The sequence below is a fragment of the Leucopleurus acutus genome (assembly GCF_964270905.1).
Source record: "Leucopleurus acutus genome assembly, chromosome: 7".
Taxonomy (NCBI): Eukaryota; Metazoa; Chordata; class Mammalia; order Artiodactyla; family Delphinidae; genus Leucopleurus; species Leucopleurus acutus.
This window is the reverse complement of record NC_139150.1, coordinates 42866420-42881428: the sequence shown is the minus strand read 5'-3', so window position 1 is coordinate 42881428 and position 15009 is coordinate 42866420. Positions and strand designations below refer to the sequence as shown.

The 15009-nt window shown below is 33.9% G+C and overlaps 1 protein-coding gene across 3 annotated transcripts in view; it reads left to right on the top strand.

The window, feature by feature from the left end:
- The window catches only part of VPS13A (vacuolar protein sorting 13 homolog A), a 238885-nt gene that overhangs the window by 71159 nt on the left and 152717 nt on the right, over nt 1-15009 (top strand). For all 3 annotated transcript variants that reach the window (XM_082843241.1, XM_082843242.1, XM_082843240.1), the window contains exons 21-22: nt 568-700; nt 3159-3276. In XM_082843241.1, coding sequence (XP_082699367.1) covers nt 568-700; nt 3159-3276 — 251 coding nt within the window. The remainder of the gene's footprint in view (nt 1-567; nt 701-3158; nt 3277-15009) is intronic.

Genomic DNA, 15009 nt, shown 5'->3' with positions numbered 1-15009 from the left:
ATATGAATTAATAAGATCTTTATATACTACTGTGAAGTGATCTCCAGGATACCTGAGTGAAAACAGTAGTATGCATAGTATACCAAGCAAAGGGGAAGTACAACTATAACTTGCTTGGGTTTGCATAAATGGCAGAGCTGGAAGTAAAATTCAGGTACACTAATATTTAATTGTGGACTCTCACTTCTTCTTATAAAGTTATCTAAATATCTGTCATCGTGCCATGAAAACATTTTGTAAGTTATATTTTTCTCTTAATTTTGTTTTTAATAAAAAGACTTCTTAGCAGATTAAAAAAATTTTTAGATCTATTATTTACCAGGGCTGGCTTTGTTCCCCTTTTTTAATATAAATGATTGGAAAATATAACTTAATATGTAAAACTTTACTTTATACCTGGCCTTCTTATTATATATGTCATGGATAAAGACATTTCTAATAGTCTTATAATGTATGTCAGCTTGTGAGTTTATCTCCTCCTGTTAAATTTTTATATTATAGTCTGAAAGATAAAAAACTTTATATTTTCATTTTGAAGTAATTTAAACTATTAAAATTATCTTCAAGGTGACAAGTAAAATTCGTTCAGAATTACCAGATTTAAAACAAGGTGGGGCGAAACTTGAAGAGATAATGCATAGAGCTTATGATTCCTTTGATATTCAGCTTACAAGCATACAGCTGCTTTATAGCAGAGTTGGTAAGTATACAGTGCATTATTTGTTGATTCATTTTGCTGAAGTGATTAATTAGGTTTTTAGACAGTTTCTCTGAAGACTTTCATCCTAAATATGTTAGAACTTTTATATTTTTGAATTAGAAGTGATAGTAGATATTTCCTAGGAGCAATATCTCAAGTAGGTGTGATTTTATCCCTCAAGAGACATTGTCAATGTCTAGAGACATTTTTTGTTGTCACGAGTGGGGAGTTGGGGCACTACTAGCATCTAGTGAGTGGAGGTCAGGGATGCTACTAAACCTCAAACAATATGGGCGAAAGCCACCCCACAACAGACTTGGCCCAAATATCAGTAATGCTGAGATTGAGAAATCCTGATCTATACCAGTAAAGGTTGGAAAGTACTGGCACATATTTAAAGTGATATTTGTATTACACAATGGGATAACCAGAAGAGGCTGCTCAAGGCCAGAGGCAGCCAGCTTAGGGGCTCTGATAGCCCAGGCTGTAAACAGTTACACAAAGACTGCAGAAGGTCACTATCGTAGGAATACCTTTACCCTATTCACTTTGGTGTACAAATAGGCGTCTCTGATCTGGATCTAGTTTTTTAGTTGAAGTGACCAAAGCCAGAAATTCACTTGTCAGGATCCATTAAAATAGATAGAGAGCCCAGACTAGTTGAGCCCTCTTTCCACTGTCATATTGCTTCTGAATCTCCAGGGTGTTAGTGAACATTGAGATGAGTATATGGTGAAATTTTAATTATCTGAGCTAACTAATAGAAGGAGGAGCAATGAGATGCTAAAGTTACGATTATTAAAACTGTTAGTGTATATAGGACTGGAACATTTGATTTTTTTCTTTAACTGTACTTGCTTTTAAGAGTAATGAACTTGGTTTTTATTTTTATCATATTTCAGTTGGTGTAAAAGGAGCCCAGTAGTATAGTGGATGGCAAATGCAAATTGTTTATAGAAAAATCCATAAATTTATTTTCAAGGAATACGTTACTATATTTTGGTGTGTTTGATACATTTTGGTAACTGGTTTTCAAAGTCCATGAGCCATACTTAATAGTTAAGATATTGAGATGCTTTGTAAAAAATTGTTTTCAGTATTTCATTATTATTATCTGAAAATTATTGGAATTCCTTGGAGTTGTTTTTGATAAGCATTAACTATTCTTAAATAATTAAATATTTTGGGGGGCAGGGTTTTTTTTGACATTGGGGTTACTTTATGTAATTGTCATTGACTTTCCTGATAAATACTGAAACACATGCTTCTAAATATCTTATTTTTTATCTGTAAATTGAGAAGTGAAGGAAATATTTGATTTATCTCGGTACTGTTGGAATTTTAAAAATTGTAATAAAGTCCATTTTACTACCTGTCTTCAGGAGTCTAAGCTTTCATTTGCTTGGTTTTCCTTGACTGAAGATTTAACTGACTTATGATATTATTAGGTTCAAATGGAATAATGTACATGAAACTGCTTTGTATTTTATGGATCCCATTAATCTTGTTATAAATTTTAAAAGTTATTTCTTTGTAATATAGACATGTCTTTTAGAAAATCTGGACAATACAGAAAAACAACATCATTCTTTATCCTACTGCTCACACATGAGCGTTGTTGATATTTCAGTGGATATCCTTTTGGTGTTTTTTTCAATGTATGTGCCTGTGAATGTATGGGATGTATTTTGTGTGGTGTTTGGGAGTGTTTGTGAATGCGTTTTTAACATGATTTACATAGTTTTATATGCTGACCTCCCTTTCATTTACCAGTAATATTTTGGGCACTTAAATTCATGATTTTAACTGGCTATCTAAAGTTCTAAGGCTATGCTGTCAGTTATTTAGCCATTCCTTTACTGAACATTTAGGCTTGTGACACTGCAGTGAATGTTGCCAGAGGGTTGCATGTTGGCAGACCTGGGTGACAATTTCAGCCTTATCACTCACTAGCTTTTTGACCATAAGCAAGCTGTAAATTCCTCTCAGTCTCATTTTTCTAAAATGGGATGTTATACATCATTGTGAGAATTAAATGAAAATTTAAACATTGCCTAGAACAGTGTCAGTTATAAATCTTAAATTTAACTTTTATTAGTTAATACTGAAGAACTGCACTTTTCCCTACCTTTTTCATTATTGCATCAGAGCCATGTTTTTTGAGTAATGTATGGTTGGCATAGTGATTGCCAAGGATGCACAGTAGATTTGATTAAAACTATGTTGTTGTTAACATTTTAATAAGCATTTTTCCTATTAAAACATAGAGTCTTTGAAAGGGAAAAGAATTTACCTGCTGAGTATGTGTACCTGGGAATATGGCATTAAGATTATCTAGATGTAGGAAGATTTCCTCATACCATGCACTGTATGACTATGAAGTATTAATGGTAATGTTAGGTTTAGTATGTTTGTCAAATTACACCTGTGTTAAACACGTACTGTTTTCTGTAATTAGGTGATAATTGGAAAGAAGCACGAAAACTCAATGTATCCACACAACATATCTTGGTACCTATGCACTTCAATGTGGAACTCTCTAAGGCCATGGTTTTCATGGATATAAGGATGCCCAAGTATGTATTACCTGTTTCATGTGATTGTAGATTTTCTTAGTAGTTATATAGCTAAGAAATGCCATGTTTCATTGATTTTTTTGTAGTAAAATATATATAACAAAATTTACCATTTTTAAGTGTATCATTCAGTGGCATTAAGTACATTCACATTTTTGTCCAACCACTCCACCATATCAGCTTCACAGACTGGAATTCTACCCATTGTTAAACAATAATACCACACTCTGTCCTCCCCCAAGTCCATGGCAGTCATCATTCTGTGTTATGTCTCTATGAATTTGACTACTCTAGGTACCTCATGTAAGTGGAATCGTACAATATTTCTCCTTTTCTGCCTGGTTTATTTCACATAGCATAAGGTCTTCATGTTGACCCATGTTGTAGTGTATGTCAGAATTTCATTTTTTTTAAGGCCTAATTCCATTGCATGTATATATCATATATTATCCATTCATGGGTTAATGGACATTTGATTGTTGTAATAATGCTGCTGTGAACATCAGTATACAGATATCTATTGGAGTCCCTGCTTTAAATTTTGGGGGGTATATATCCAGAAGTGGAATTGCTGGATTATTCTATTTTTAATTTTTTGAGGAACTGTCCTGCTGTTTTCCATAGCAGTTGCACCATTTTATATTCCCATCAGCAATTCACAGGGGTTCCAAATTCTCTTACCTCTTCACCAACACTTGTTATTTTCTCCCTTTCAAAAAAATAATAGCCATCCTAACAGGCGTGAAGTAGTATTTAATTATAGTTTTGAATTGCATTTTCTAATGATTAGTGATGTTGAGCATATTTTCATGTTCTTATTGGCAATTTATATATTTCTTTAGAGAAATGTCTGTTCAGGTCCTTTGCCCACCTTTTAATTAGGTTGTTTGTGTTGTTAAGTTGGAGGTTTGGTTTTTTAAAAATATTTTCCTGGATATTAACTTCTTACCAGATAAAATGATTTGCAAATATTTTCTTTCTTCTTGTGGATTGTCTTATTTATCACTCTTGATAGCGTCCTTTGATGCACAAAAGCTATGAATTGTGATTAAGTTTAATTTATCTTTGTTGCCTGTGCTTTTGTTGTCATATCTAAGAAATTATCACCAAATCCAGTGTTTTTCCTGTATAATTTTTTCCAACGAGTTTTATACTTTTAATGCTTAGGAAACCTTTTTGAGTTAATTTTTGGATGTGTTGTAAGGTAAGGATCCAGCTTTATTCTTTTGCATGTGGATGTGTAGTTTTTTTTCAGCACCATTTGTTAAAAAGACTGGCCTTTCCCTATTGAATAGTCTTGACACCCTTGTTGAAAATCATTTGACCATATATGTGATGGTTTATTTCTGGGCTTTCTGTTCTGTTCCCTTGGTCTCTGTGTCTGTCTTCATGCCAATACTACACTGTTTTGATTCCTATAGCTTTGTAGTAACTTGAAATCAGGAAGCATGAGTCATCCAACATTAATCTTTTTCTATATTGATTGGGTGATTTGGGGTCCTTTGAGATTCCTTTTGAACTTTAAGATGGATATTTCTATTTTTAACAACAGGTATCATTGAGATTTTGATATGGATTGCATTGAATCTGCAAATGTTTTCAGTAGTGACATCTTAACATCAGGTCTCCCAATACATGAATACAAGATGTCTTTCCATTTACCTGTGTCTTTTAAAATTTCTTTCAGCATTATTTTGTAGTTTTCAGTGTATGTCTTTTTCTTCCTTGGTTAAGTTTATTCTTTTTGATACTATTATAAATGGAATTGTTTTCTTAATTTATTTGTTGGTTAATAGAAACTCAATTGATTTTTCCAAGTTGATTTTGTATCCTGAAACTTGGATGAATTTGTTTATTAGTTCTAACATTTTTTGTGTGTGTGGAATTGTTACAGTTTTCTACATATACGACCACTTCATGTTAGAACAGAGGCAGTTTTACTTCATCCTTTCCAATTTGGATACCTTTTTTTTTCTCTTTGTTGCCTGATTACTCTGGCTAGAATTTCCAATATTATGTTGAATACAAGTAATTTAAGTGGGCATCCTTTATTTTGATCATAGAGTAAAAGCTTCTAGTCTTTTGCATGGAGTGTGCTATGTGTGGTTTCTTCATATATGACCTTTATTATTTTGAGGTAGTTTCCTTCTATTTCTAGTTTTTGAGTGTTTTTATTATGGAAACGTGTTGCATTTTCCAAATGCTTTTTCTTCATCAGTTGAGATGATCATGTGTTATTTTGTCCCTTCATTTTGTTAATGTGGTGTATTACACTGATTTGTTTTCATATGTTGAACCATTCTTCCGTTCCAGGGTTAAATCCTGGGTGATGGGTGATGGTGTATAATCTTTTTAATATGCTGTTGAATTTTGTTTGCTCGTGTTTTTTTGGAGATTTTTGCATCAGTGTTTGTAAGGGATATTGGTCTGTAGTTTTCTTTTCTTGTATTATCTTTGTCTGGTTTTGGTATCAGAGTAATGCTGTCCTTAAAATGAGTTAGGAAGTATTCCTTTCTTTTTAGTTTCCAGGAAGAGTTTGAGAAAAATTTGTGTTAATTCTTTAAATGTTTGGTAGAACTCACTCATGAAATGTTGTGAGATTTTTGATTACTGATTCACTCTCCATATTAGTTATAGGTCTATCTAGATTTTCTGTTCCTTCAAAATTCAGTGTTGATAGATGTGTGTTTCTAGGAATTTGTCCACTTTATTTAGGTTATCCAATTTGTTGGCATAAAATCCTTCCTTTTTCTGTAGGATTGATAGTGATATCCACACTATCATTTCTGATTTTAGTTGAGTCTTTTCTGTCTTTATCTCCATCTACCTAAATGTTCTTTAGTTTTGTTCATCTTTTTGAAGAACAAACTCTTTTGTTGATTTTTTTTCAATTATTTTTCAATTCTCTATTTTCTCTCTCTCTGCTCTAATCTGTATTTCCTTACTTCCGCTAACTTTTGGTTTAGTTTGCTCCTTTTTAGTTCTTTAAGGCATGAAGTTAGGTTGCTGATTTGAGATCTTTCTTTTTCAATGTAAGTGTTTATAGCTATAAATTTCCTTCAGCACGGTTTTTGCTGTATGCTATAAATTTTGGTATGTTGTGTTTTCATTTTCACTTGTCTCAAGATATTTTTTTATTTCCGTGGCGATTTCTTCTTTGACTCATTAACAGTAAATGTGTTAATTTCTACATATTTGTAATTTTACATTTTTCATTCTGCTGTTGATTTCCAGTTTCATTCCATTGTGATTAGAAAGGATGCTTTTTATTCAATCTTTAAAAAATTTTTGACTCTTGCTTTATGACCTAAAATTCGGTCTATCCTGGAGAATATTCTATGTGCATGTATGAAAAAATGTGTATTCTGCTGTTGATGGAGGAGTGTTTTGTTTATGTTTGTTGACAGTGTTGTTCTAGTCCTCTATTTCCGTATTGATCTTTTTTCTGGTTGTTCTATCAGTTATTGAAAGTGGGGTATTGAAGTCTCATGTTATTGTAGAGCTATTTCTTCCCTCAACTCTGTCAATATTTCATATATTTTTGAGCTCTGATGTTTGGTGCATATATGTTTCTAATTGTTATATCTTCTTGATGGAGTGACTTTTTATTAAATAATGTCTTTTGTCTCTTGTAACAGGTTTTGACCTACTGTCTGGTTTGACTGATACTATAGCCATTCCTGCTTTCTTTTGGATATTATTTGCATAGAATATCTTTCACTTTCAAACTATTTGTGTCCTTAGATCTAAAGTCAGTCTCTTGCAGACATATAGTTTGATCGTTTTTTTTTTTAAATTCATTCTGTCAGTTTATATCTTTGTGAAGTTTAAACCATTATGTTTAAAATAAATACTGATGGGGAACAAATTAATTTTGTCATTTTGTTATTTACTTTCTGTATGTCTTATAGCTTTTTGTCCCTTTTTTCCTCTGTATGGCCTTCGTTTGTGTTTAGTTGATTTTTTGTTCTGACATGTTTTGTTGCCCTTCTCTTTTCCACATATGCACGTTCTATAGATATTTTCTTTTTAGTTATCATGGAGATTACCTATAACATTGTAAAGTTGACAATTTTTAAAAAATTGACACCAACTTAACTTTAATTGCATACAAAAACTCTACTATTTACTGCTCCACCCCCTCCATTTTATGTCATTGATGTCACAAGTTATATCTTTATTATATATTGTACCCATTAGCACAGATTTATATTTTCTAAATCCTGTAGAAAATAAAAGGTGAAGTTAAAATAAAAAATCACAAAAAAAATCACAATACTTGATTTTATATTTATCGTGTGTTTGCTTTTACCGAGATCTTTATATTTTATTGTTAGCTGACTGATACTTTGAGCCCAGTATCCTAAATATAGAAGTCTGTTAAATTAGACTGGACTAGTTAGTTGATTTAGTCCTAGTTTAAGACCGTAGCTAGCCCTTTCACCTTTTCTTTCCACCAGTAATTTTTCTCTCCCTTGCAAGCATTGAAACCTCAGCCACAGATCTATTTTAAAATTTAAAGAAAGACACATCTAACAACTACCAAACAATCTAAGTGAAATTGTTACTAGAGAGGCAAGAAGAGAATACTCTCATAGCAGTGCTCAAGGTTTTGTGGCTCAAGTATGGATGGAAGGGATAGTAGGAAGTAGTGATAGCCTGGTCTTTTTCCCATATGCTATGTTGCAGACCCGGTTCATACTACTTACTGTTGTCACCATGTGAAAGGAAGAGACCTAAGAGAAACCTACATGCCTTCTTTTTTTTTTTTTGCCTTTCAAATTATAGGACTCAATTCTCTAGAAAACATTGTGCAGTTTACTCTCATTCTCTTAGACTTCCTTATTCAAGAATATCAAACTGGGACTCTGAGTGTCTTAAAGCAGAGGAATGCCAGGAATTTGGTTTGAGAAAGAGAAGAGGAAAGAAAACCATTCTATACATTTTGCTGTTGTTTACAATCAAGCATTAGGTATAGGTTAATTTTAGACACGCTTAGGTTCTTTGGCTTCCTTCCCAAATGTCCTCCTGCCTATTTACTATTGTCTGATATTTCTTTTAAAGTTTGTCAGTATGTGAGAAAGGACAAAGATGTATGTAATTTCCTGTTGCAAACATGTTTAAGAATAGATTTTTTTTCAGCATTTTATACTTAAATACGCTAGAATCTAGGGTGTTACAGGGTACCAGAAAAAAGTGATATTACTCTGAGAGAAGAAATGGCTAACTTCCCTTGCTTTAGATTGCTCTAGTCTATGATTAGGGAGAATTTACCTCCAGTAATGTAGGGAATATGCATAGCCTAGCAGGAATTAAAACAGTTGGTTAAAATGTCTATATATAGACAGATAATGGAATGCAAGAGTATGAGAGATTAATCCAGTGTAACAGTCAGCAAACTTTTTCTTTAAAGGGCCAGATATTAAATGTTTTAGGCTTGAAGTTGCATTGTCTGTCACAACTACTCAACTCTGCTATATTAGCATGAAAGCAGCTATAAACAGTACATAGTAACTGGGCATAGCTGTATTCCAGTTAATACTTTATTTACAGAAATAAGCAGCAGGCTGGATTAATCCATGGCCATATTTTGCCAAACTCTGGTTCAGTGCGTTACACCCAGACGCAACGAATAAAGGCAGAAGACACCAGGAAAGCCTTCTGTACTAGTATTCTTATGATACTAAAATGGCTATAAGTTAGGACCAGAAAATTGTGCCGAAAACAATCACAAGCAGAAGCTATAATGATTTAGAAAGATGAAATCTGAGAAGCATTTGATTTCAGTTTTGTAAGTTGTGAGCAATATAAAGTGGATATGACATTATATAAAGTCCTGGAACTCTACAAGTATCAGGCAACTTCCTTTGAAGTTTGAGCTTAAAAAGTTTAAGGCAGATAAAAGGAAATCCTCTGTTATTTGGTAGGTATTATTTTGGCACCTGTCATCCTCAGGTTGTTAAGCTGGCATATTTAAAGAAATTGAAAAGTTTAGGTACATTAATGAGACAGATCTATAATATGTAACTGTTAAATTAGGATGTATGGGATTAGTTACAAATACTTAGGTTACTGGAGGTAAAAGAAAGCTTATAATTTTCTCAAGTAATTCAGGTATATTTTTAGCAGTCATTGTGTGTGATTGAAAAAGTAAGTTAAAATGCAGGGATAAAAATGGTGAACGAAAACTTATTCTCTCTTTGATGTCAGTCTCTTTTAAAATCATTATTACTTTTTAAAGACTTTCTTCATATTGCAGCAGTTTTAGTGTCACAAAAAAGTTGATAGGAAGCTACAGAGATTGCCCATACACCCCCTGCATCCACCCATGCATAGCCTTCCCCTTAACAACATCCCCCACCTAGTGGTACATTTGTTAGAATTGATAAACCGACATTTACACATCATAGTTACCCAAAGTCTATAGTTTACCTTATGGTTCACTCTTGGTGTTGTACCTTGAATGGGTTTGGACAAATGCATAATATGTAGCCATAATTGTGGTATCATATAGAGTATTCTTACTGCCCTAGAAATCTTCTATTCATCCCTCCCCTGTCACACTCAAGCCCTAGCAAGCACTGATCTTTTTATTGTGTCCATAGTTTTCCCTTTTTCAGAATGTCATATAGTTGGAATTAGAGAAGAGAAAGCCTTTTCACATTGACATCTTTCACTTAGTAATATGCATTTAAGGTTCCTCCCTGTCATTTCATGACTTGAGAACTCATTTTTTTTTAGTGCTGAATAATATTCCATTATCTGATGTATCACAGTTTATCCATTACCTACTGCAGGACATCTTGGTTGCTTCCAAGTTTTGGTGATAAAATTGGAATATAAAATTTTTGTGGATAAACTTGATTCATATAAAATTATGAGTAAAGCTGTTATAAACATGCATGTGCAGGTTTTTGTGGGGACATAACTTTAAATTCCTTTGGGTAAATATCAAGGAGCACAATTGCTGGGTCATATGGTAAGAGTATCTTTAGTTTTCTAAGAAACTTCCAGACTGTCTTCCAAAGGGGCTATACCCTTTTGCATTTCAGTCAGCAGTAATTGTGAGTTCCTGCTGCTCCACATCCTTGCCATTATTTGGTGGTGTCAGTATTCCTGATTTTGGTTATTATAGTAGGTGTGTAGTACTATCTCATTATTCTTATTTTGATTTGTATTTCTCTGATTATACATAATGTGGAACATCTTTGCTTATTTGCTATCTATGTATCTTATTTGATGAGGTGTCTGTTAAGATTTTTGGTCCATTTTTCAACTAGATTGTCTTCTTATTATTCAGCTTTAAGTATTCTTTGAGAGCTCTACCCACCACCAGTATCTACCATCAGGAAACTTGCACAAGCCTCTTAGATAGCCTCATCCACCAGAGGGCAGACAGCAGAAGCAAGAAGAACTACAATCCTGCAGCCTGTGGAACAAAAACCACATTCACAGAAGGATAGACAAAATGAAAAGTCAGAGGGCTATGTACCAGATGAAGGAACGAGATAAAACCCAGAAAAATAACTAAATGAAATGGAAATAGGCAACCTTCCAGAAAAAGAATTCAGAATAATGATAGTGAAAATGATCCAAGACCTCGGAAAAAGAACAGAGGCAAAGGTCGAGAAGATGCAAGAAATGTTTAACAAAGACCTAAAAGAATTAAAGAACACTTAGAAGAATTAAAGAACAAACAAACAGAGACGAACAATACAATAACTGAAATGAAAAATACACTAGAAGGAATCAATAGCAGAATAACTGAGGCAGAAGAACGGATAAGTGACCTGGAAGACAAAATGGTGGAATTCACTGCCGTGGAATAGAATAAAGAAAAAAGAATGAAAAGAAATGAAGACAGCCTATGGCCTAAGAGACCTCTGGGACAACATTAAATGCAACAATTCGCATTATAGGGGTCCCAGAAGGAGAAGAAAGAAAGGACCTGAGAAAATATGAGAAGAGATTATAGTCAAAAACTTCCCTAACATGGGAAAGGAAATAGCCACCCAAGTCCAGGAAGCGCAGAGAGTCCCAGGCAGGATAAACCCAAGGAGAAAAATGCCGAGACACATAGTAATCAAATTGACAAAAATTAAAGACAAAGAAAAATTATTGAAAGCAGCAAGGGAAAAATGAAAAATAACATACAAGGGAACTCCAATAAGGTTAACAGCTGATTTCTCAGCAGAAACTCTACAAGCCAGAAGGGAGTGGCATGACATATTTAAAGTGATGAAAGGGAAGACCTACAACCAAGATTACTCTACCCGGCAAGGATCTCATTCAGATTCTACGGAGAAATCAAAAGCTTTACAGACAAACAAAAGCTAAGAGAATTCAGCACCACCGAACCAGCTCTACAACAAATGCTAAAGGAACTTCTCTAAGTGGGTAACACAAGAGAAGAAAAGGACTTACAATAACAAACCCATAACAATTAAGAAAATGGTAATAGGAACATACATAACGATAATTACCTTAAACATGAATGGATTTAATGCTTCAAACAAAAGACACAGGTTTGCTGAAGGGATACAAAAACAAGACCCATATATATGCTGTGTACAAGAGACCCACTTCAGACCTAGGGACACATAAAGACTGAAAGGGGATGGAAAAAGATATTCCATGCAAATGGAAATCAAAAGAAAGCTGGAGTAGCAATACTCTTATCGGATAAGATAGACTTTAAAATAAAGAATGTTACAAGAGACAAGGAAGGACACTACATAATGATGAAGGGATCAATCCAAGAAGAAGATATAATAATTATAAATATATATACACACAACACAGGAGCATCTCAATATATGAGGCAACTGCTAATAACTATAAAAGAGGAAATAGACAGTAGCACAATTATAGTGGGGGACTTTAACACCTCAGTTACACCAATGGACAGATCATCCAAACAGAAAATTAATAAGGAAACACAAGCTTTAAATGACACAGTAGACCAGATGGATTTAATTGATATTTATAGGACATTCCATCCAAAACCAGCAGATTACACTTTCTTCTCAAGTGTGCACGGAACATTCTCCAGGTTAGATCATATCTTGGGTCACAAATCAGCCTCAGTAAATTTAAGAAAATTGAAATCAAATCAATTATCTTTTCTGACCACAACACTATGAGATTAGAAATAATTACAGGGAAAGAAATGTAAAAAACAGAAACACATGGAGGCTAAAGAATATGTTACTAAATAACCAAGAGATCACTGAAGAAACCAAAGAGGAAGTCAAGAAATACCTAGAGACAAATTACAATGAAAACACGACGATCCAAAACCTATGGGATGCAGCAAAAGGAGTTCTAACAGGGAAGTTTATAGCAATACAAGCCTACCTCAAGAAACAAGCAAAATCTCAAACAATCAAACCTTACACCTAAAGGAACCAGAGAAAGAAGAACAATCAAAACCCAAAGTTAACAGAAGTAGAGAAATCATAAAGATCAGAGCAGAAGTAAATGAAATAGAAACAAAACGATTAGCAAAGATCAATAAAACTAAAAGCTGGTTCTTTGAGAAGATAAAACAAAATTGATAAACAATTAGCCAGACTCATCAAGACAAAGAAGGAGAGGACTCAAATCAATAAAATTAGAAATGAAAAAGGAGAAGTTACAACAGACACCGCAGAAATCCAAACCTTCCTAAGAGATTACTAAAAGCAACTCAATGCCAATAAAATGGACAACCTGGAAGAAATGAACAAATTCTTAGAAAGGTATAACCTTCCAAGACTGAACCAGGAAGAAACAGAAAATATGAACAGACCAATCACAAGTAATGCAATTGAAACTGTGATTAAAAATCTTCCAACAAACAAAAGCCCAGGACCAGATGGCTTCACGGGTGAATTCTATCAACCATTTAGAGAAGAGCCAACACCCATCCTTCTCAAAGGCTTCCAAAAAATTGCAGAGGAAGGAACACTCCCAAACTCATTCTATTCTATGAGGCCACCATCACCCTGATACCAAAAAGCAGACAAGATCCTAGAAAAAAAGAGAATTACAGACCAATATCACTGATGAATATAGATGCAAAAATCCTCAACAAAATACTAGCAAACAGAATCCAACAACACATTAAAAGGATCATACACCATCATCAAGTAGGATTTATCCCAGAGATGCAAGGATTCTTCATCATACGCAAATTAATCAATGTGATACACCATATTAACAAACGGAAGAATAAAAACCATATGATCATCTCAGTAGATGAAGAGAAAGCTTTTGACAAAATTCAACACCCAGTTATGATAAAAACTCTACAGAAAGTAGGCATAGAAGGAACCTACCTCAACATAATAAAGGCCATACATGAGAAACCCACGGCAAACCTCATTCTCAATGGTGAAAAACTGAAAGCATTTACTCTGAGATCAGGAGCAAGACAAGGATGTCCACTCTCGTCACTATTATTCAACATAGTTTTGGAAGTCCTAGCCATGACAATCAGAGAAGAAAAAGAAATAAAAGGAATACAAATTAGAAAAGAGGAAGTAAAACTATCACTGTTTGCAGATGACATGATACTATACATAGAGAATCCTAAAGATGCCACCAGAAAACTACTAGAGCTAATCAATTAATTTGGTAAAGTTGCAGTATACAAAATTAATGCACAGAAATCTCTTGCATTCCTATACACTCATGATGAAAAATCTGAAAGAGAAATTAATGAAACACTCCCATTTACCATTGCAACAAAAAGAATAAAATACCTAGGAATAAACCTACCTAGGGAGAAAAAGGACCTGTATGCAGAAAACTATAAGACACTGATGAAAGAAATTAAAGATGATTCAAACAGTTGGAGAGATATACAGTGTTCTTGGATTGGAAGACTCAATATTGTGAAAATGACCATACTACCCAAAGCAATCTCCAGATTCAATGCAATCCCTATCAAATTACCAATGGCATTTTTTACAGAACTAGAACAAAAAATATTAAAATTTGTAATGGAGACACAAAAGACCCCGAATAGCCAAAGCAGTCTTGAGGGAAAAAAACGGAGCTGGAGGAATCAGACTCCCTGACTTCAGACTATACTACAAAGCCACGGTGATCAAGACACTATGGTACTGGCACTAAAACAGAAATATAGATCAATGTAACAGGATAGAAAGCCCAGAGATAAACCTACGCGCCTATGGCCACCTAATCTATGACAAGGGAGGCAAGGGTATACAGTGGAGAAAAGATAGTCTCTTCAATAAGTGGTGCTGGGAAAACTGGACAGCTACATGTAAAAGAATGAAATTAGAACACTCCCTAACACCATACACAAAAATAAACTCAAAATGGATTAGAGAGCTAAATGTAAGACTGGGCACTGTAAAACTCTTAGAGGAAAAATTAGGAAGAACACTCTTTGACATAAATCACAGCAAGATCTTTTTTGATCCACCTCCTAGAGTAATGGAAATAAAAACAAAAATAAACAAGTGGGACCTAATGAAACTTAAAAGCTTTTGCACAGCAAAGGAAACCTGAAAGAAGATGAAAAGACAACCCTCAGAATGGGAGAAAGTATTTGCAAATGAGTCATCAGACAAAGGATTAATCTCCAAAATATATAAACAGCTCATGCAGCTCAATATTAAAAAAGAAACAACCCAATCCAAAAATGGGCAGAAGACCTAAATAGACTTTTCTCCAAAGAAGACATACAGATGGCCAAGAAGCACATGAAAAGTTGCTCAACAT